This window comes from Eleutherodactylus coqui, chromosome 10 (genome assembly GCF_035609145.1).
Source record: "Eleutherodactylus coqui strain aEleCoq1 chromosome 10, aEleCoq1.hap1, whole genome shotgun sequence".
In the NCBI taxonomy this organism is placed as follows: Eukaryota; Metazoa; Chordata; class Amphibia; order Anura; family Eleutherodactylidae; genus Eleutherodactylus; species Eleutherodactylus coqui.
Window position 1 is genome coordinate 142101605 of NC_089846.1, and position 23145 is coordinate 142124749.

The 23145-nt window shown below is 46.7% G+C and overlaps 1 protein-coding gene across 2 annotated transcripts; it reads left to right on the forward strand.

The window, feature by feature from the left end:
* Nucleotides 1-1885: 1885 nt before the first annotated feature.
* Nucleotides 1886-4505, forward strand: CRX (cone-rod homeobox). 2 transcript variants are annotated; one of them, XM_066579910.1, is made up of 3 exons: nt 1886-1986; nt 2868-3075; nt 3882-4505. In XM_066579910.1, exons 1-3 carry the CDS (start codon nt 1886-1888, stop codon nt 4503-4505), a joined length of 933 nt encoding a protein of 310 aa, XP_066436007.1. The 2 variants fall into 2 exon arrangements, with proteins under 2 accessions (XP_066436007.1, XP_066436008.1); XM_066579911.1 differs by having other exon boundaries at nt 1886-1982; nt 2924-3075.
* The last annotated feature ends 18640 nt before the right edge of the window (nt 4506-23145 follow it).

Sequence of the window (23145 nt, forward strand, 5' to 3'; positions counted from 1 at the left end):
GATCCCCGGCCGCTCCACCTGCATTCATTTCAATGACTATCGCTCCTGTGTACAGAACAGCATTGATAGTCGCTGGTATGGCTGTTGGGCACTTATGGCACCGTGTAAAGGTACCTATGGAAAATGGACTGAGTTGTACTGCGTGTAAATTAGATCAATCCGATTGGTTGTTTGTAACCTAAAGTGATTTTTATTGTCCCTCTCTTACCGTGTAAACGTCCAACTTAGATTTATCTTCTATTTTTCTTCCTTTTTACATCCAACTTCCATCCATCTTAACAAGCTTTATTATTCCCAAGCCTGTCTCACAGCTCCAATTATTTTCTTTCTTGTCCGTCTCTCAATGTTTACACAACCGAGTTTTCCGTTTACCGTCTATTCTTTCTCTTTCTCTCTTTCTCTTTCTTTCTTCACATCCAATTCACATCTATCTTAAAACAAGCTGTATTGAATTGACGCCATAACTCACAAGCCTGTCTGAATTCTATCTGCTCATCACTTCCATCCTCTCTTCTTTGGGTCCTAAATGTTAATTTAACATCACTTTGTATATTTCTATATTTAAACAGATAACTAAACAAACACATAAAATCCTAAAGTCCTAAATGATCAGGAAGTCCTGTGATTTCCCAGACTTGGCGTATTAGATACAATAGTATCACTAGACGGGTATGGCATTGCTATAGGATCCGCAGTGAGGCGCCTCATTGTAAAGTACTTGAGCTAATAAGTATCATTGGCATGCTGAGTAGTTTATTGCAGTCCTATTACCTTGTGGATATACACAGATCTCCAGCTATTATTCCTATATGCCTGAATGAGCCGCGGACTCCCTGGGGATATGCCTGGAGGTGGTCAAGGGAATCATTTAGGAATATTCTCTACCAGATGTGACTCTGATGAAGTAGGCTAACAGATCTCCTTATCTCTGTTTACCCAATTAGCAAAGTATTAACACACCCTCCGTGATTGTCATTGACGCCCAAACAAAAAAGTGTAATAGGATATTAGTTGGGGACACCTTAGCTATTTTCCCCATGTTAAATAAATCCCTTTGTATCACTGAGACCTCTGTGGAACCATTGTCCTAAGTCATTACCCCCCCAGGGAACGCTCTGTCAGGAGGGGCATTTGACTATCAATGGCCTCATTGGGTCTTTGGTATTTGTTGCATTTCATGCTGTACTTTAAAATGCATTTAGGACAATGGGGTTTGTACTATAAAAGTCTCGTTGGGTTGATGGGGACGGCAAACTTTACCGAACGCTTAAATCTACACTTTACATATCAGGAACATTTACGTTTTAGCATCCAGTATATGTCTCTTAGGAAAGCATTTGGTAATTGGCCCAACATGGCAGGACTCTAGAGTTGTGCGAGGTAGACCTTATCTTGAAGCAGGACCACTGGCATCCTCATGAACACTGGCCACACCAACATTAGCCTCCTTATATAAGCTATTCTGCCTCAAGCCGAAATTCTATGTTTCTCAAATTCTGGTAAAGTCTCCACCCAAAAATCTAAGGGGGAAGTGTGATGGAGAGTAATGGGGGAGGTGGGCGGTGGGTGGAGAGTCCCTGACCATCTTTGATTTAATTAGTTAGTGGTCTGGAGGGGGAGCTGTTAAAGCAAACATTGGCCTCACCTAAGCTCAGCAGACTTGGTCTTGGACGTTGGAGATAAACTTGGTGTCAGCGTCTGCTTTGTGGACTTCATGAGAACACAACTTCATCTCTCATATTTGTAATTTTCAGGATCATCTAAAAGAAGCTGCAGTTTTGCTCAACTAAGATATTTCCGTGGCACAAGGATCTCTAAAGGGTCTTATCCATAATATCAACTTTCATCCGAGGTAGCTCCGGCCTCCGGAACCCCAAAAGCCACAATGATGTCCTACATTAAACAACCACACTATGCAGTCAATGGGCTGACATTAGCTGGAACGGGAATGGATTTATTGCACTCTGCTGTGGGATATCCGAGTAAGTTGGGTTTTTTGTGCTTTCATCTCTAGTCTGTGTTGTATTCTACTTATTGTAACTGTTTATGTGCATAGGACAGAGAAAATCTAGAACATATACTGGACTGATAGTTTATATCATCACTTTAGCTAATTTGCAAACATATCTGTATTATAAAGTGTCACTAAAGTAGATGAGGAGCTGCTGTGTGACGATGACCTATAGACTGAACGGGGGGGGGGGGGGTTCCTATACGTATGGATACATGCTACACATTCTGGCTGATATATTACTCCATACATAAGTCCTATTTTCACTTACCTGCATAATACACGGGTTGTAAAAGTTATACGTTCATTGAGTGTAATACTTCATACTTACAAACCCAGTTGATCCAGAAGAAGCTTTAAGGATAAAATTATTTTTGACCCGAAAACTGGAAATCGTATTTTTGATATTCTGTATGGCTGTAAACTGATTGTATGGTCTGTATATACAGGGCAATGTCTTGGCTACCGTATAGTATTCGCAAATACCAGGCTTGTAGGGTGATTGTTTTGAACTATCAGTTTTGCTTGTGGTTTATACATAGAGATGAGCGAGTAGCCTTAGTCAAGTATCTGCCCGCTTGTCTCTTAAGAATTGGGGGCCAGCGGGGGGGCAGGGAGCGGCGGAGGAACGGAGGGGAGATCTCTCTCTCCCTCTCTCCCCCCCGCTCCCTCCTGCTCACTGTTGCAACTCACCTGTCACCCGCGCCAGCAGCCGAATCTGAAGAGACGAGCGGGCAGGTACTCGACTAAGGCACTACCCGCCCCTCTCTATTTATACACAATGTTTTGCAATTCTTTAAATAAGTTTTTTAAGCTTTTTAAAATTATTTTCTTAAGTTTTAAGTAATTATATCAGCTGGTTAGATAATATTCACTTCTGTTTCCAATTTCTACTCTTTTTTCAATCACCAGCCACGCCACGGAAGCAGAGAAGAGAGAGGACAACATTTACTAGGGCACAGCTGGATATTTTGGAAGCCCTGTTTGCAAAAACACGTTATCCTGATATCTTTATGAGAGAAGAAGTAGCCTTAAAGATAAATCTCCCAGAATCCCGGGTGCAGGTAATGAACGTGAAGTAAGGCAGAAGAGGAAGAGGTTATGTGGCCCCCAATTCCCGATATGTTGCACTTAGGGCTCTTTTACATGAGTGCATGAACGGCGCCTTTTTGCGGGCGACCGATTTATGTGACCATCTGTGGCATTGGTTTCCAATGCAGTCATTCACACGGGCGATTATACAGCGCGTAAAAATGTGGAAACATGAAAAATGGAACATACATGACCAAAATACGCGCCACCGCACATATGTTGGGCAAAAAGATAGTTCTAGAACTATGTTTGGGCCAATATACGCCGGCAGGTATCATAGACTCCTAAGGTAGCAGGGGAAAAATGGGAAGGGGAGGCTGCGAAAAGCTCACAGGGGCCTCTATGTAGGCATTAGACGTCATTCAGAGGAATAAAGCCAAGCGAGGGTTTCCCGGGGTGTGACGTATTTTTTCACTAAAAACCACGCTCAACGGTCGTGTGATTGGGCGAGAAAAGGCTAAGTACCTTGGCGGAAAAAAGTCCTTTCATGTGATTTCACGGCGTCGGCGAGAAAACATAAAAACACATATGCTCGTGGAAAAACAACCCTTAGTATGATACTCTTAGACCTTCCCACCTCCATGGAACTTCATATGTTTTGGTTATAGTTGTGATTGGATAAGCTAAGAACCAGAAAAAGGTTTCCGAGCCTTCAGCCTGATAATAGATGCAACCCAACTCTATAGATGAAGTTTGATTAGTCAACCATGCTATAGTTCTAACAATACTTTTTAATTAAACTAATCATCTAATTGAAGTTTTTATTTTTTTTCCGAAGGTGTGGTTTAAGAACAGAAGAGCCAAATGTCGCCAGCAACAGCAGCAAAGCAGCGGACAGGCCAAACCACGTCCTACCAAGAAGAAGACTTCTCCTGCAAGAGAGACTAATTCAGAAGCCAGCACTAATGGGCAGTATAGTCCTCCACCACCTGGCACAGCAGTGACCCCCAGCTCTACAGCTAGTGCCACAGTCTCCATATGGAGTCCGGCTTCAATATCTCCCATTCCAGACCCCCTGTCTGCAGCCACCACTCCTTGTATGCAAAGATCAGCTGGATACCCTATGACCTACAGTCAAGCTCCAGCCTACACCCAGAGCTATGGAGGATCATCATCCTACTTCACTGGCCTGGACTGTAGCTCCTACCTATCCCCCATGCACCCACAGCTATCCGCTCCAGGAGCCACCCTGAGCCCCATTGCTACTCCAACAATGGGAAGTCACCTCAGCCAGTCACCTGCATCTCTGTCTGCCCAGGGATATGGAGCTTCCAGCCTTGGATTCACTTCAGTGGATTGCTTAGACTACAAGGACCAAACAGCTTCTTGGAAGCTTAATTTCAATGCCACTGACTGCCTTGATTATAAGGACCAAAGTTCATGGAAATTTCAAGTCTTGTAAAGCAGCTTGTAGACTTTACCAGCCCTAATCAACCAATCAGAGTCAACAATCAGGCGAAGGTACAATAGTGGGAAGAAGCCAGAATGCACAAACTTTGCAAAGCCAATGTCTAATATTTGGCTAGAAGAAGAGATTTTGCACCCAGAATGGACTTTAAACGTTCCCTTCTCTGGAAACAGATCGCTCTGTTCTGTAATAGACAAGGCTCAGCTTGGGATATAAAGCACTTTGAGTTAGGGTCATCATAGCTTCTGGTTATTGTCTGTTAGCTTTGTGGCATTGCTTTTGACTACTGACCATCATAACATAAAAGAACAGAACAGGCGATCTTGATTTAATTCCCAGAGATTCAATCCCGCGCCCCGCGGGGTCTCCAAACTCTGTACTGCGAAGAGTTGAAAGCACAGTTTCTAGAATTGCTATTCTTTCTATGTGAGTGAACCCTGGGTGCAGTGATTTAGTAAGTCTAGTGTTCGGCCACTAATATGTGGAATGTAATATATCTATTATGTCTATGGTATTACAGAGCTGTAGCTAGACGATCCTTCACTTGGGCCAACGATTCAGTTGGCTGCCCTAGCCCTGTATCTAAGTACCATAGCCAGGGCAGAGTGGCTTGTTGGTGCCACTCCTGACACACAGTACCCGGGCCACAGTCCTCCCTAGCTATGCTCTGTGGCATGGCTGGCAATTATAGTGTTAATTTGGACATTTAACACATTGCCAGGATCCTTACTCCAAAATGTCCGGTGTTCAGCGATTCTCACATACAATACAAGATATGCTGCAGACGTGATATACGAGTCGGGTCATGCCACAGAAGTCGGATGCATGTTGTTATTGTATAATATGTTTAAATAAAGTTTAATTTATTTCATAAGGCCGCGGCCCACGCGAAAACCGCTTCTCCCGATGCTCACACTGGAACCAACGTGTCCCTGAGTTTCCACCTTTCCTTTTTAATTGTTGTTTAATGATATAGTGCTATGTAATAGCTTGTGTGTCTGCTGCGCCAGGAGCCCCTCCCCCGTAGATCTGTTACATTATTATTAATTATTGTTATTTGGGATATTATTAAAATATGTCAGACCAGTCCTCGTGTGTTCTTCTGGGCGGACTAGATGGACCAGGTGGTCTTCTCTGACGTCACGTCTTCTGTGTTTGTCTAGTTTATTGGTGAAGGCAGCCTAGTTGTACTGGGAGCCATTCTGGTTACATCGCTCTGTGTTGGCCTTCCACTTTTAGCCGGGACCAGGAAGAAGCTAGGGTACTGCCGCCATTTCTATCAGCTATGAAGCAGGCGACCCCTCAGGCCTGGATAACGATGGCCGCACAGATGCTTTGTATAACCTGCGCTGACCAGTTGGAGCAGTCTGAGGGTCTTAGCCTACAGACGGATACTAACGTACAGGTCACTTAGTCAGAGAAGTGGTGCGACCATCTTTGTCCAGGATCGAGGGTCGCTTCAAGTCACAGTCACTCGTGTTGCTCCCTGCCTTTTACTCTCCGCCGCTGTCTGTGTGTCTCCACCTATCTTACCCTGAATTCGGCACAAGGTCTGGTCCATGTAAGGATAGAGAAGACATTAGAAAAATATATCAATGCAATAAATACAATTTTTTGCAAACAGCAAAAACATATCTGAAGCTCCCCCCCCACATGGTGGAGACAAGCCCTTAGAGCCCCTTCACACCAGCGTGTTTTCTGTCTGTATCCGGTTTCTGTTTTTTACTGACTGAATACGGCCAGATACACAAATGAGGTGTACAGAAAAAAGGAGAGCGCCCGCAGCTAGGACCTGACTCACCGGGTGTGGTGGGGTCGTCCCTGCATATGCGGGGTGCACCACAACACCCGACAGCCTGAAAGGCCTTTGTATATATGCTTCATTGGGTAAGGGAAACTCCTTGACCAACGTGGACATCCACCATGAAGAGCATGAGCTGCGGCAGTCTGATCCAAAACCGTGGTCCGGGATAGTAAGGGGGGTGAAATGGAAAAATGAAAAGGGGCAGACATCACTCAAGGACAATCCTTCATTGGGCAAACCAATCAATTGGTAGGAAAAGAATGGAAAAGGGGGCATTTATTTAGCAGGGAGGAATGTAGGCCCAGGAGGACCTTCGTCGATTCTCTGTATCCGGAACTGAAGTTATCCAAGTAGGTGGTCCAGAGATACAGGAACGTACAACTGGATGAAGGGTTAATATTTGGGACATTTATTCGAATTTAAGCCAATAAAAACAGATTTCCTATAAAACAATAATAAAAAGATAAAATAAAATAAAAACAATGAAAAACGCTGTGAAGCCAATAAAAATAACGGCATTGACACGAGGAATACTCTGCAACGTGTTCTGGGGGCAAACGATAGCCACAAAATAATACCAGACAGAAGGTACGAGTCTCCGCAGGGTGAAGGGCTTTACTCAGATATCACTGCCATACTCGCGGGTTGTTGACTCCATCTCTGAGGTCAGTGCCGGAGGATTTCCCAGGGACAATCAACCAAAGAGGGGATATTCTCATAGCTCTCCATCCCTTCAGAAGGCCCTGCGATCAGCCGACCTAACTGTGGGGCCATCACCTTGACAAGAGGCCCCACTCAATGGAGACTAACGCTGTAACCCTATGAAACCCCAACACCAACATCGCATCCATCCCAACACGTTTCTCCCGTATAGGTAGTTGGTGGGGTCATCGGGGGATATTCATAGTATGGAGGGAAAGATACAGCCACTATACCCCACTGATGTGGACATGGTGTTGGTCTTAGGGTTTTGTAGGGTTATGGCAGGGTTAGTCTCCGTTGAGTGGTTGTTAGGGCGATCGCCCCACAGTTAGGTGATCACAGGACCTTCCATAGGGATAGTGCGCTATCATAGTGTCGCCTCTATGGTTGACTGTCCTTGGAAAATCATCTATGCATGCGGTACCAACTGACATCAGAATCTGAGTCAACCAAGCGTGCAGTAATACCTGCTGTACAACCCTCGACCATCAGATGACGCATTATTGTGGGCATCCAATGTTATTAAATAGTTCTAAGTAAAAGGATATATTTTATACAACGATAACAGTAACGATAAATGTCCACAAAATGGAGAAATGGAGAAATGACGGAAAGGAAAGAATGCCGCAGAGTCCAGACATTCCATGCGCTTTGGAGGCCTTCGCTGGACTGAACGGCAGTGCGCATGCGCTCGGGCAAGCAGAAACTCCGCTGGTACAATCCAAAGATCGGAAGTGGCAAGTAGATATGGAGGTGATGCAATAACTTCTTGCCGGGCTTCACACACCGACCCGACAACCGCAGACGAGGGTTATTCATGGTGTGCATACAAATCGTAGGGTGTCGTATTTTGGCCGAATTCACAGACCCAAAATCGCCATGAAAGTCTATGAAAAATGCATTAAATTCACAGTGCACATGGATGTTACTTGGGTGTGTTACTAGAAGACAGCGAAAACAACAAAGGGACATCAGTTGGGTCTTTATTTTTCTTTTGCGCACTTGAAAAACGGATGATACACAGATGGTATACAGACATGAATAAATGCCCATATGTAACAACCACACATGTACATCTAGGGAGAGCAGTGCCCGATCATAGCTGGTTAGAAGAAGTCCCACTGCTGAGACCCCCAGTGACCAGCTGAAATGTGTATGGGAACCCACCTGCAAGTGCTCAGTCCACAGGGGCAAGTATTACACAGACCCTATTTAGCTCATCGGGCTATTCGTAAAATGTATGGACATGCCAAGTCCCCTAGGCCAAAATGAGACATGTCCTTGTAGCTGTCTCTGCTTCGGCAATAACTGGGGATCTGCTTAGGGATTTCAGGTATATGCTCCCACCCAATGTCACATTGGGCATGGAGCGACGCTATTGGTGGTTGGGTTGACAATGTAACTGTCTGACATTCACCAAATGGGCCCTATTCTAATGAATGTGACCCATGCACGATACCAAGGATATGCCTGTACAACCCCTTAGGGCCTGTTCACACTTGCACTATGGATTCCTGCTCCATTATGGGATCTCTGTTCTGACGGACCTGAATAGAGCAGAATGGACCCCAATAACTATAATGAGATCCCATCAGTTTCCATCCAGCTGTCTAACATCTCCCCGGACGACATAACATAGTATGCTGCACTGAGATCAGCGATGGACATTCACAAAGGAACCTCAGAAGTTGATGTGAGCGCAGCCTTAAATGTGCGAGGCTATCTTATGACTCCTTAATAATATGGCTGCTGGGATGTTTTTCCACAAGGGTTTTTTTTCATACACATTTGTCATCGCCATTACGGTTCAACAGACAGTAATCTAACATGTTCACCCTCTACCCCCCCCCCCCTCCCTCCCGACATTTGGCATCAGGGGGCAGTGGGGGGCCACCCATTGTCACTTACTGTCAGAGGCATCAGCTGCTGGACAGCCATCACTAGCAAGCATAGTGCCTCCTACAATGATTTCAATGACTAAAGGATAAGTACAGGAGTTGCCTTTTAGGGCCCTTCACACCAGTGTAAACGTAGATGCGTGTGTCTTTGTTCAATGAAAGTTGCGTATTTGCGCGCACAACTGTATTTTTGCTGTACTTTTTGCACACACAAGTCATGCGCAAGAAAAACGCACCAATGCTCCCAGGCAAGGAAATGGCCAATTTTTTTAAGTTGAGTGCCAGATGTGCACTTTTCCTCATAGAATCATAGATTGGTAGAGTTGAAAGGGTCCTCCAGGGTCATCGGGTCCAACCCCCTGCTCAGTGCAGGATCACTAAATCATCCCAGACAGATGTCTGTCCTGCCTCTGATAACTTCCATTGAAGGAGAACTCTCCACCTCCCGTGGCAACCTGTTCCACTCATAGATCCCCTCACTGTCTAATATCTAATCTGTGTCTCCTCCCTTTCAGTTTCATCCCATTGCTTCTAGTCTTTCCTTGTGCAGATGAGAATAGGGCTGATCCCTCTGCAGTGTGACAGCCCTTCAGATATTTGTAGACCGCTATTAAGTCTCCTCTCAGCCTTCTTTTTTGCAAGCTAAACATTCCCAGATCCTTTAACTGGTCTTCATAGGACATGATTTGCAGACCGCTCACCATCCTGGTAGCTCTTCTCTGAACTTGCTCCAGTTTGTCTATGCGGGATGGCCAGAACTGGACCCAGTATTCCAGATGAGGTCTAAGGAAGAGTAGAGGGGATAATGACCTCACATGATCTAGACTCTATGCTTCTCTTAATACATCCCAGAATTGGGTTTGCCTTTTTGGCTGCTGCATCACATTGTTGGCTCATGTTCAGTCTATGATCTATTAGTATACCCAAGGCTTTCTCACATGTGCTGCTTAGCCCAATTCCTCCCATTCTGTATGTACTTTTTTCATTTTTCTTGCCCAGATGTAGGACTTTGCATTTCTCCTTGTTAAATACCATTCTGTTAGTCGCTGCCCACTGTTAAAGCTTTTCTAGATCTTTTTGAATCCTCTCTCTTCCCTAGTGTTAGCTATCCCTCCTAGCTTTGTGTCGGCGGCAAATTTGATCAGTTTCCTATCAATTCCCTCCTCCAGATAATTTATAACAATGTTGACCCACACTGGGCCTAGGACAGAGCCTTGTGGTCCCCACTTAATACATTCTTCCACTTGGATGTGCAGCCATTTATGACCACTCTTTGAGTACGATCACTCAGCCAGTTGTGAATCCACCTAACAGTTACCTTGTCAATCCCAGATTTCGTCATTTTTTCAATAAGGATGGTATGAGATACTTTGTCAAATGTTTTACTAAAGTCAAGATATAATATATCTACCGCATTACCCCGATCAACCCAGTCGGCGATTCTGTCATAGAAGGAAATTAGCTTCATCTAGCATGACTTGTTTGTAACAAACCCATGCTGGCTCTGGTTAATTACTCCATTCTCATCCAAGTACTTGCATACATGCTGGTTAATAATTTGTTCAAAGATCTTTCCCGGTATAGAAGTCAGGCTCACAGGCCTGTAGTTTCCTGGATCCACCTTCTACCCTTTTTGAAGATAGGGACAACATTTGCCCTTCTCCAATCTTCTGGGGCTTCTCCTGTTCTCCAGGAATTTTGGATTTGGCGAGTGGTTCAGCAATTACCTCTGCTGCTTCCTTTAGTATCCTAGGATGTAATTCATCTGGACCTTGAGACTTGGGTTCATGTAAGTTAGCTAAGTGTTCCCTCACCATCTCTCTGCTTATAGATAGCCTGCATTCTTTTATTCCCCCAATAGCACAGGGAAGATCAGTTGATGTTACATCTACTTTCTGATACAAAACGGATACAAAACAGGAATTTAAAAGTTCCTCCTTCTCAACATCATTCTTAACCAATTCACCATTTTCATCTTGTAAGCATCCAATAGCATCTGTGACTTTTCTTTTGCTTTTGACCCCCAAATCCTTTTTTATTGCTTTGGCCTCTCCTACAAGCCTCAATTCATTATTAGCTTTAGGGGTGCTAAATGCGCAGGAAAATAGAGCATACTGTGGTTTTTTTGCATGACGCAATTGCGCACGCAAAATAAACGCTTGTGAGCAAATCCATGGAAAACAATGGGTTCTATTTTCTGCGTATCGTGCGCAAATTTTGTGTACGCAAATACGCCTGTATGAAGGAGCCCTAAGAGATACACAAGTTCTACTGACCCAATTATAAAGGCGCCGTGGTCCCCCCGATGCATAAGGACGCAGTTATGTGGTTCACCTCACAAATGAGCATTTAGCATTATGTATATAGATTCTGATTATCATCATTAACAGCAGTAAGGCGGCAGGCACACAGCTCTGCCATCTACTACTCTGAGATGTTCCCATCATCCGCTCCTAATTAATGTCCTTTTCTCCAGTATTTGGGTGAACTCCAATTAACCACACAGATATTTGTCAGATTCCGGGTCGGTGCAGTAAACACGGTTGTTTTCAGAGGAAAATGGGAATTAGAGGAAATCAGCTGCCCGGGATTACAGGTTTAAGATGATTGTGCAATTACTCTGCAAACAAAGGTGAATGGGCTGGTGATATAAACTGACTAATAAGCAGCAGGAAAACACTTCTCAGTGCCCTGTATATGGCATATAGGAATACTGAGAATGAGATACAGCAAAAACCCACGCAGATACAATGTAACGACTGGCATATGATGGTAGAAGTATAATCAGAAACATGGGGCGGGCAGTGGCGTCCAAAGGGGCACTAGTACTGTTGGGGGGGGGGGGGGGGGGGGCAAGAGTGCATTATTACTGTGTGGAGGCCACTAAAGAGACACAATTAATACATGGGGACACTATTACTGTGTGGAGTGCATTAAGGGGTACTTTTACTGTGTTGGGGCTTGCTTAGAGGGTACTATTAATATGTGGGGGCACTAAGGGGCCACTTATACTAAACAGGGGCAATGAGAGGGCACTTTTACTAAGTAGAGACACTAAGGAGGTACTTTTACTTTATGGAGGTTACTTATGAGGCACTTTTACTAAGTGGGGACAGTGTTTACTAAGGGGACACTATTACTGTGTGGAGAGTACTAGGGGAACTTCTACTATGTTGTGGCTTTTTCAGGGGGCACTATCACTGTGTGTGGGGCACTGTTTATGTGATGGGCACTTTCACAAAGTAGGGGTAATGTTACTACTGTAAGTGGAAATCACTAAGGGGCTCTAATACGGTGTAGGAGCAATAAGCAGTGAGGCGGCACTAGCACTGTGTGAAGACATTAGGAGAGCTATATCACTGACGTGGCACTAAGGATGCACTATTGCTGTGTGGAGCACAAGGACGGGCACATTACTGTGTAGGGAACTATTGCATCTGGTTCACTATCTGCTTTGCACTATTATTTTGGGGTTAGCCATAGATCTGACACCATTGTTTCTTTACAGTATTTGGGGTCCCTTTACTACACAGCATGTACAATAATGTGGGCACCTGGGGTAATATGGGAAGTAGCAGAATGCTACTGTTAAAGGGGTGGTAGGATCAGAGGCATAGGGGGTGGGAAATAAGTGGGGAAGGTGTAGGAAAACTGAAGAAATAAAGATGTATGAACAGCAAACTCTGCAGAGGAGCCGTGGTCTGGAGAAGCCCTTATGGCAATCTGGCTTGGAAGGAGAAGAAAATGACGAGTGAACAACTCCAATTAAAGAAGACGTTACTTGTGATTACTGGATATAACTGTACTGTCATCACTGACATGGTCTGCAGAGCTCCTGTGCACAACTGGTATCTACCACTAAATGGTCGCTGTATGGCGGTAATATTGGTTTTTGTATACTATTTTTATTCAGAATGGTGGTATCATTCAGATACTACTGTAGGTGGTCATAATATGTGGTGGGGATGTGGTAATATTATTTGGTCCTCGTATGGTGGTGGTACATACTAAGTATGGCGGTATTATTTAGAGATGTGCTACCATACAGTTTAGTTTTTATGTCAGCTTGATGATAGGGCAAAATGATGATAGGGCAAAATTATGGCTACAGGAAACCTGGATACAAGTGTTAGAGCCACAGACCTGATACAAGGTTATCCAGGACCTAAATATTAATGACCTACCCTAAGGGCGAGCACCCACTGGCGTTTGCGTTTTCCGCGGGGAAAAAACGCAGCGTTTTCGCCGCGTTTCCCGCCCGTTTTTCGCGGCGTTTTCGCGGCTTTTCCATTAATTTCCATGGAGAAAAATAAGGACACATATGCAACTGACAGCTCCTATGTTAAAAACGCAAACGCAACGCAAAAAAAACGCCAGTGGACAGGAACACATGTTATCTCTATGCCTGTGCAGGAAAAACGCAAAACGCAAAACGCAGGTAAAAAAACGCCAGTGGGTGCTCGCCCTTAGATAGGTCATCAATATCAGATTGGTGGAGGTCCAACTCTCGATACCGCCGCTGGATCAGCTTCTTGATAAGACACTTGGACAAGTGCTGCGGCCTCTTCTTTGTCCTGTGATGTCAGAAATAAATGGGACTGCGCTGCAAAACAAGGAATAGTCGCTACACAATGTATGGCACTATGACTGGGATGCGATGAAGAGGGCACAGCATTGCCCTAAGTGCCCTAGCCCCTTCAAACAGCTGATTGGCCGGTGTGCCGGGAGTTTGACCCCCACCGATCTGATACTGACTTATCTTAAGGACAGGTCATCAATATAAGAACCCTGGATCACCCCTCTAAGTGACACCAGATTCTAATTCACTCATGATCGTCAGATTCAGGTAGTTTCTGGATGAAGAATGTTTTTCACCTTGTTAACCTGCGTTATAGTCGTTATGACCATCATTAAATGGGTTGTCCCATGAAGACAAGTCCACCCATATACTCTATGACTGCACATGGACCTCATGGGTGGCCCCGCTTGGGATCCCCCTTCATGAGCTAGAACTGTTCTGTCCGTTCTGGTGGACTCGAGCATCCTTGTATTACCATTCATCTGAATGGCCGCCATATAATAGCAGTATGCCTGGCCGACTGCGGCTTCCTGTGATAAAACCAGCTGATGGCAGAGTCCCTTTAAAGCTCCAACATGGCCTCCCAGCATTTCTAGATATCTGAATAGCACGAAGGCCTATTTATGCTGCGATGTGCTTCTCTTCAGGAGTCGGGGCCAACGGCACTAATGGAGGCTGCCATGTACCATGTAATACTGCACAATATCTCCCAATAACAGCACATTCAGCAGACGTGTTTTACTTGGCGACACGCTGAAGACGCCAGCTGATATCCGTATAGCCCGACACGCTGCAGACGGCAGCTGATATCCGTATAGCCTGACACGCTGCAGACGGCAGCTGATATCCGTATAGCCCGACACGCTGAAGACGCCAGCTGATATCCGTATAGCCCGACACGCTGCAGACGGCAGCTGATATCCGTATAGCCCGACACACTGCAGACGGCAGCTGATATCCGTATAGCCTGACACGCTGCAGACGGCAGCTGATATCCGTATAGCCCGACACGCTGAAGACGCCAGCTGATATCCGTATAGCCCGACACGCCGCAGACGGCAGCTGATATCCGTATAGCCCGACACGCTGCAGACGGCAGCTGATATCCGTATAGCCCGACACGCTGAAGACGGCAGCTGATATCCGTATAACCCGACACGCTGAAGACGCCAGCTGATATCCGTATAGCCCGACACGCTGCAGACGGCAGCTGATATCCGTATAGCCCGACACGCTGCAGACGCCAGCTGATATCCGTATAGCCCGACACGCTGCAGACGCCAGCTGATATCCGTATAGCCCGACACGCTGCAGACGCCAGCTGATATCCGTATAGCCTGACACGCTGCAGACGCCAGCTGATATCCGTATAGCCCGACACGCTGCAGACGCCAGCTGATATCCGTATAGCCCGACACGCTGCAGACGCCAGCTGATATCCGTATAGCCTGACACGCTGCAGACGCCAGCTGATATCCGTATAGCCCGACACGCTGCAGACGGCAGCTGATATCCGTATAGCCCGACACGCTGCAGACGGCAGCTGATATCCGTATAGCCCGACACGCTGCAGACGGCAGCTGATATCCGTATAGCCCGACACGCTGCAGACGGCAGCTGATATCCGTATAACCCGACACGCTGCAGACGGCAGCTGATATCCGTATAGCCCGACACGCTGCAGACGGCAGCTGATATCCGTATAGCCCGACACGCTGCAGACGGCAGCTGATATCCGTATAGCCCGATACGCTGCAGACGGCAGCTGATATCCGTATAGCCCGACACGCTGAAGACGGCAGCTGATATCCGTATAGCCCGACACACTGCAGACGGCAGCTGATATCCGTATAGCCCGACACGCTGAAGACGGCAGCTGATATCCGTATAGCCCGACACGCTGAAGACGCCAGCTGATATCCGTATAGCCCGACACGCTGCAGACGGCAGCTGATATCCGTATAGCCCGACACGCTGAAGACGGCAGCTGATATCCGTATAGCCCGACACGCTGAAGACGCCAGCTGATATCCGTATAGCCCGACACGCTGAAGACGGCAGCTGATATCCGTATAGCCCGACACGCTGAAGACGGCAGCTGATATCCGTATAGCCCGACACGCTGCAGACGGCAGCTGATATCCGTATAGCCTGACACGCTGCAGACGGCAGCTGATATCCGTATAGCCCGACACGCTGCAGACGGCAGCTGATATCCGTATAGCCTGACACGCTGCAGACGCCAGCTGATATCCGTATAGCCTGACACGCTGCAGACGCCAGCTGATATCCGTATAGCCCGACATGCTGCAGACGCCAGCTGATATCCGTATAGCCCGACACGCTGCAGACGGCAGCTGATATCCGTATAGCCTGACACGCTGCAGACGCCAGCTGATATCCGTATAGCCTGACACGCTGCAGACGCCAGCTGATATCCGTATAGCCCGACACGCTGCAGACGGCAGCTGATATCCGTATAGCCCGACACGCTGAAGACGGCAGCTGATATCCGTATAGCCCGACACGCCGCAGACAGCAGCTGATATCCGTATAGCCCGACACGCTGAAGACGGCAGCTGATATCCGTATAGCCCGGCACGCTGCAGACGCCAGCTGATATCCGTATAGCCCGACACGCTGCAGACGCCAGCTGATATCCGTATAGCCCGACACGCTGCAGACGGCAGCTGATATCCGTATAGCCCGACACGCTGCAGACGCCAGCTGATATCCGTATAGCCCGACACGCTGCAGACGGCAGCTGATATCCGTATAGCCCGACACGCTGAAGACGGCAGCTGATATCCGTATAGCCCGACATGCTGCAATTCTCACAACCAATAAAATAGATCTGGTTTTCTTTTTTTGCCTTGTTGCCGGTCAGAATTACACGGCGGTGCTGCCCTCGACCCCCCGGACCCCGCCGTCCCTACACGTTAGTTTGACTTATCTAATTTAGCAAATGTCTCAATCCTCTTATGCTCTGTGCTCCCCCAGCAGATTGGTAACTGAATTAGGAGGGATTACCTATCCGGCAACATGACAAATAGGTTCTGCAATAAAGGATGACAGATGCCCGGGATCTGCAGGGGATTCTGGGTAACCACTTTTAATTAAGGAACAAACTCTTCAAAATAGAAAAATAACAGTTTGTTTATGGGGGTTTTTCTCCTTCCATGTAAATCACTGAAAACCTTCCATTAATTACATTCTTCTGCATCCCAATTGGGCAGCAAAACAAAAGCTTTTTTATTCTCCGAACCATATATGATGGAATTACTGGAATGGATGCCGATGATTTCTGCATGTTTAATACAATAACCAGAGGCTTGAGGATACTGGTGAACAACAGTCAACTTAAGTTTAGTAACCAGTGCCAGGCAGCTGCTGCAAAAGGGAAATGAAATAATGGGTTGCACCAAAAGGGGCTAAGATGCTCATGACAAGGATATATACTTTATATACCTCTATTATTAGTCAGACAGCATATGGCCTATTCCATACACTTGTACCGAGGTAGGCTGGGGATAGGCAGGCCAGAGGGTTGTAACATGTTGGTCAACTCGTGTTGGGGAGCTGAGCCGGTAACATTCTGAGTCAGGACCACATACTGATCACCTGCACACAAAGTGGTCTCACCAGCCTACAGTCTCCATGCAATAGATGGTGCAAGCCGAAGCTAGCAATGCTCCTTTAGGCTCAGCGTATACCCCCAAGCGTTGCTCCCTTGTGGAGGGTTCGGTATTTTGTCTGAACTTTAACCCCTAATCCTGTACCCACAGCAACTTGCCAGTGTCAACTTTCTGTTTTCTCTCTCCCAGGGTTGGCCAACTGTTCTTCTTATACATTTTTGTTAGTGTTGCAAGGGGAACAGCTCTAGCTCCGGCGTGCGCCTTCCACCCTTAAAGGGACAGTGCAGGCATAATCCCAAAAGAATAAAAATAACACTATATAACAGGAGAAGTCCTCCAAGAAATGTGAGACGTGGGAAAGTCCTCTTTTCCCTACACACTTTTGGGTATGTTTATGGGAATAGCTGGACTGGGGCAGGTGTAGAGGAGAGGGATCAAAGTAATTAGGGCAATGAATATATTGCAGCACCAAGAAAGATGGTGACCATGGCTCTCTGCAAGATGGTGCTGCCATGTTCAAAAGAGGTCGGGATGTTTTCCTTGGAAGACTTGTTTGGTCTTGGGCCAAATCAAGAGACAACCCCTAAGATACCGAAGTCTTCACCCTTTGACCCCACCAATTGGGATGTAGGCTTTACTTCAGGATCCTAAGGTTGTTACTCTGGACGTTGTCTGATAATGTGACAACAGACGCTACTATAGACCAAGGTGCGGTACTTGAGGGTATGAACAGAAGCGTAGTCAGATGAATTCGAGTTGGGGCAGGCAGCAGAACTTCAGAACATGGAACAAGCCAAGGTCGGGACACAGAATAGGTTCCATACAGTATAACAGGCCAGAGATTGGGGCAGGCAGCAGACAGAAGTGTGGTCAATATAAGAGGCTGGGGTCAGAAGAGGAGATTGGAATAGCTGGTCAGGAATTGTAAAATCAGACACTAGAATGGCAACTTGGGCAGGGCAAATAGACCACAAACCAGGCACTGTCCACAGGAAGAGGATGCCTGATGCAGCACAAGGGAGGAATTTGTAAGCTGTGTGCTACCCTTTAAGAGTGCAGCCGTGTCTATACACATACCCTCCAGTCCACTGTCCGAGAGGGGGCAGATACTGGAACATGGCGCCTGTTGAGGAACAGTGCAGGAAGGGGTAAGTTGCGGCTGCGGCCACAACCTGTAACTCTGCTTTCTTCATAGGCAGTATCTCGTAATAGGGAAGAGCAGTTGGAAAAAATGCAATGTTCGTGGTTATGATCCTGAGCCTTATACCGTGATGGTGGAGGGCAGGGAGGAGATCACGAGGGCCACTGATACATTAAAACAACCCCGCTTCTCTTTCTATACGCCTGCATTGTTCCAGCTTGTATGTCATATGCATGTATTTCTCTTTTGATATCCCCTATATGTGTATACTATGCAGCACTAAGCTCATAATTTCATTCTTGACTATTAATGTAAGGTGCATGAGATAGCGGATGCCATGAACAGCGGCATCCATCAGATTAAGTGATTCAGCGGTGGGTACTTCACTTACACTTGGGTAGGAACATTGTTTAAAATACTTTTGAAGTCCTTCTAAAAAGGACATTGTGGGCAACGCATTGGGAGGAGACCATGATGCTGAGCAGTTCTCCTCCAATCAGTGCTGGTAGTTCTTACTGGCCAGCCTCCCCTTCTAAAGTGTAGAAAGCCCATTTTCAGGTACTATATTAGAGAGTTCATAGAGGGGGTCTTCTGTACAGAATCATCATCTCTTGGCCAGAGCGGAGAGAAGTCTTAAAGAGTGTCTCTCACTTGGAGGAACTGTCCTGTCCTACATTATACTGACAACCTATTGATATGAATAGACATTGTGTAATGCTTCATTTTTCCTGTGGAGGCGCTGCAGGGAAACTGAACATTTAGTGCAAGGTTTTCCCACCGATTGCAGCTGATTGCTGGAGATCCAAGCAGGGGGACGCTTTGTGATCAGCTTACTGGTAAGGGACCCTCCTAACAAGTTGTGATTGTCTAAAATGGAGAGCCCTTTAAATCTTAGTTCATATACTGAGTTATTAAATGAGTTTCCACTTTGAGCAATCCCTACTTGTCAGAAGGGTCACTTGAGCCTTGCCACTTTGGGTGAGCGGCACAATGTAAGTCTATGGCCACTTGTGCGCACATGCGGGTGATATGCGATTGCAATCGGTCGGGGGGGGGGGGGGCTTACACTGCCGCCATAATGCTTATTATTAGTTCAATTAGAAGATGAAGCCACTTTACAAATATTTTTGATTAAAGAAGCACTCCGACACATTAGTGTTCTCTGGACATACGATGCTAACCTCCCAGCGGACCTCCCAGCGGACCTCCCAACGGACCTCCCAGCGGACCTCCCGCAGTGTCATTAGTTTCAGCCCGGCTCACTTGAACCAATGGCTTTAGGCAGAAGTGTGTAACTGGTATACCCTATACAAGGATGGCACTATCTAGAATGGGCATTTACTCATTACAAGACTACAGGCATGAAGGTTACCGAGGGCAACAGGTTTAGAGCGACCCTTCGGGCCTGTAGAAACAAAGATGGCCGCTTCTCTGACCACCCGATGCGCACTGTGGATTAGTTTTCATCATTATTCTAAAACCCTCCACCTGCTTTGATTACCCAATTCTGCGTACCGGAGCAGTCCATGTAGGGTCTTAGACCACCAATGCGTTGTGTGCATCAGCTAGTTGGAGAAGTGGTTCGGCCATCTTTATTTCTCCAGGCCTGGAGGGTCGCTCTAATGGTTACAGAGGCAACTAGCTTGGCAGTTTACAGTAACACAGGGGCTAATACTCTGCCCAATCTGTGGTTGCTGGTAGCAATAGTTCTCATCTTCACGGTCTCCTGTTCGCACCCCTGTGTTGTTTTACCTCAGCGCACCGTCTCTACCACAGACGCCTCAGGTGGTTCTCCACTCAGTAGGACTCGCTTTTACCCCTGGTTTTTAGCCCTACACACCAGCGGCCCTCAGTACTCAGCCCTACACACTATCGTTTCATGTGGCTCAGCCCTACCGACGTTCTGTGGACATCTGACCCCCTGCAATGACGGCGGTCTGGAGGATCAGCTGATTGGGAGGGGATCCTGAGTGGCGGACCTCCCTCGATCAATAATCGATGACCTATCCTGAGGATTTCAACAGCAAAACCCTTTTAAAGGGGGTTGTCCCAGAATTGCAACCTACCACCTCTCCAAAGGATAGGTAATAGATGCCTGATTAGTGGGTCTTACCACTGGGACTCCAAACGATGATGAGAGTGGGGGTCCAATATGTGAGGGAAGCGGCGATCAGCCATGAGAGCTGCCAGCATGTTCAGATTCTATGGGACCACCGGGGATACCAAGTGCAGCACTGGATGGTTTGTGACAACTATAACCCGGCATGTTGTATATAAGCGCCTATACAGACCGATGTGTGCAGCACATTGAGAAACAAGCATTCTGTGCGGGTCGTTACAGTATCAGAGAGATTCGGAGGGTAATTAGCATTGAACTTCCATTTCTTACAGCAATTTCCCTTTTTGTATGACTTGATTTTATCAGCATGTTTAGCCGACTGCTCTATTCTAGAATCTCAATGATACAGACATATATATATATACATGGGGCAATGTGCCCCCCTCATCCGGGTCAGTATAGCAGAAATGACTGCGCTGGACTAGTCGCTACATCGATGATACATATATATGTGTATTATGTCACAGGCGGGAGAACCGTATGCAGAATATGATAGTAGTACGGCGCCTCGGACGTGATGGACGCTGTACCCGTGGTGGCAGAGAGGGCAGTGAAGACGCTGGTAGTGGACAGGTGTGCAGGACCTAAAACTAATCTTTGAACCTGTCAGCAAGTTTAAAACTGGTGCAGAACAGGCGGACAGATTGGGATATGTAATCTTTTATTATCCCCGGGGACAGATGGAGCCATGAACAAGGAAACCTTGAGGAGGTGTAGCAAGACGCTGGCTTTATAATCCCTCGGGGAGGGGTGCCAGGGCAGCGGGGCTAAGCCTGCATTAAAGTGTGTTATTGGAAGGAAGCTCAAGAGCAGCGCTCCCAGGCAGCCGGCTGGAAGGGAAGAGTCGCTGCCACTCTTATCACAACTTCCTTCTACTGGACTTAAAGGAAAACCGTACAGGCAGGGAATAGGTTAAAATAAAAAACTATACTCCCTGCTTACAAGTCCCTGCGGTCCAGCGCAGGAGCCCCGGTCCCCACCGCTTTGGGAAGAAGCTGCAGAATCACCGCTGAAGCCAGTGATTAACCCATTAATGGCCAAGCACCGTAAATATATGGCAATTGGTCCAGGGCTTCAGTTGTAAAAGTATGGCGTGGGGTGAAAGGTTCCGCTCTCACAATGAAGCAGGAGATGGTCAGGTCCTGAGCTGTCAGACACAGACGAGGACTCAAAGGAGAAGACAGAAGCCATTTTTAACTGCTTCTGCCTTCTCTTACAAGCGCCATAGCGCTCAATAACTGCTATGTAGAGAATGCAGGAAGCGGCACTGCGGTTTCCTTATGGGACTCAGCAATCACACGATCGCCGATGACCCCTGGCATGGCAGAGCAGCCGGAGCTAAGTAGACCCCTGACCAGCTCTGCCAGTGACTAATGGCACGATAGGGAGATGCTTTCTCCTATAACTGGGACTCCTATGGATGTTGCTTCGGTGGATTCCCCAGCTACAGTAGAAAACTGTGAAATAAAAGAATGACCTTGTAAATGTCCCCGCGGGCCTTATATGACGCCGTGCAGAAGTGTGCGGGCACTGGCCACATCCTCAGGGGTTACCAGCCGATCACCAGGGCATCCACCGATCCACAGAAAAGTACTGGCACAGGCAGAATAATGCACGCCGACATTAAATGTACGGGAATAGGGTACAAGAAAAAAACAGCCATTCTCGCTGCTCAGAGGACCCAGAGGTGGGGGGGGGGGGGGGGGGTAAAGAGAAGCTGCAAAAATAAGTCAAAAAATTACAGAATATTATAAGAAGGAGCCCCCGCCCGCGCCAACAACTACCGCCATATCCGCCCCGCAATCCGAGACTATACTAATTAGACGTCAAAACGTTTGAAACTAAATGGCCAACCCGTTCCTGGGCTTTATAAGAGCAAAAATGTAAGAATTTAAAAATAAATAACTATAAATTAAAAACTTTGTTGTTTTCTTTCCCATTACCCTTAAGAAAACAAAAAAATCTGTGAAAAAAGGTCTGGAAACGAGCCGTATATGTCACAACAAAGCACAAAGAAAGAAAAATAGGGCCTTTATCACCACCACAGGCATAAAACTGCTAAAAAGCGTCTGGTCTTTTAGAATGGAAACACCCTGGTCTTTAGGGGGTAACTGAGCAGTGATGCTTGCAGTAAGTGGCACCCGACTGCTGTAGCTTTTTCTGGGACTGGAGCAGACCTGGGGCAGCTGTGATGGATTGGGGGGACCTCTGAGTGGTGAGAATGGCTTTTTATAAATGTTTAACCTATTTCCTGCCGGTACTTCTAATGTCAGCGTCCATTATTTGGCCCGTGTTAATACTTTTGCGTAGAGAGGCTGATGCCCTGGTGATCGGCTGTTTGGATCCTATTGCATGAACCGTCACCATTGGCATACATAGTAGGGGTGGCTGGGTGCTTAGCAAAGATTAAACCTTGCCCCTTATATTCGATCTGGATCATGCCAACCAGGACACTCAGTTGTTTATGCACAAGGTCCTCTCACCTAATTATAAAGTGATTGGGTGTAACCAATGGACCGCTTCCTAAAAGGGTCCCATAACAGCCGCACAGGCTGCCTCCATGCTTCTTGACCACCATTACAGTATCTTCTGAAAGATCTCAATGGGCTTCACTACAAAAATAGACTAATGGGGCGAGAAAGGAAATTAACTGGTGACCATAGGGAGCGTTACAGCAGAGTGAGCATCTCAGCAAACAGCACCCAATGTCTCAGCAACCGGGACACTGGCATGACGAAAGAGAGAAGAGGGATACC

What these genes read in the sequence shown, in the direction of transcription:
- CRX (XM_066579910.1), top strand. Translation starts at nt 1,886, where the DNA reads ATGATGTCCTACATTAAACAACCACACTATGCAGTCAATGGGCTGACA. An exon ending in GCTGTGGGATATCCGAGTAA is followed by an intron (nt 1,987 to 2,867) that starts GTTGGGTTTTTT and finishes TAATTATATCAG; the next exon opens with CTGGTTAGATAATATTCACT. An exon ending in TCCCAGAATCCCGGGTGCAG is followed by an intron (nt 3,076 to 3,881) that starts GTAATGAACGTG and finishes TTTTTTCCGAAG; the next exon opens with GTGTGGTTTAAGAACAGAAG.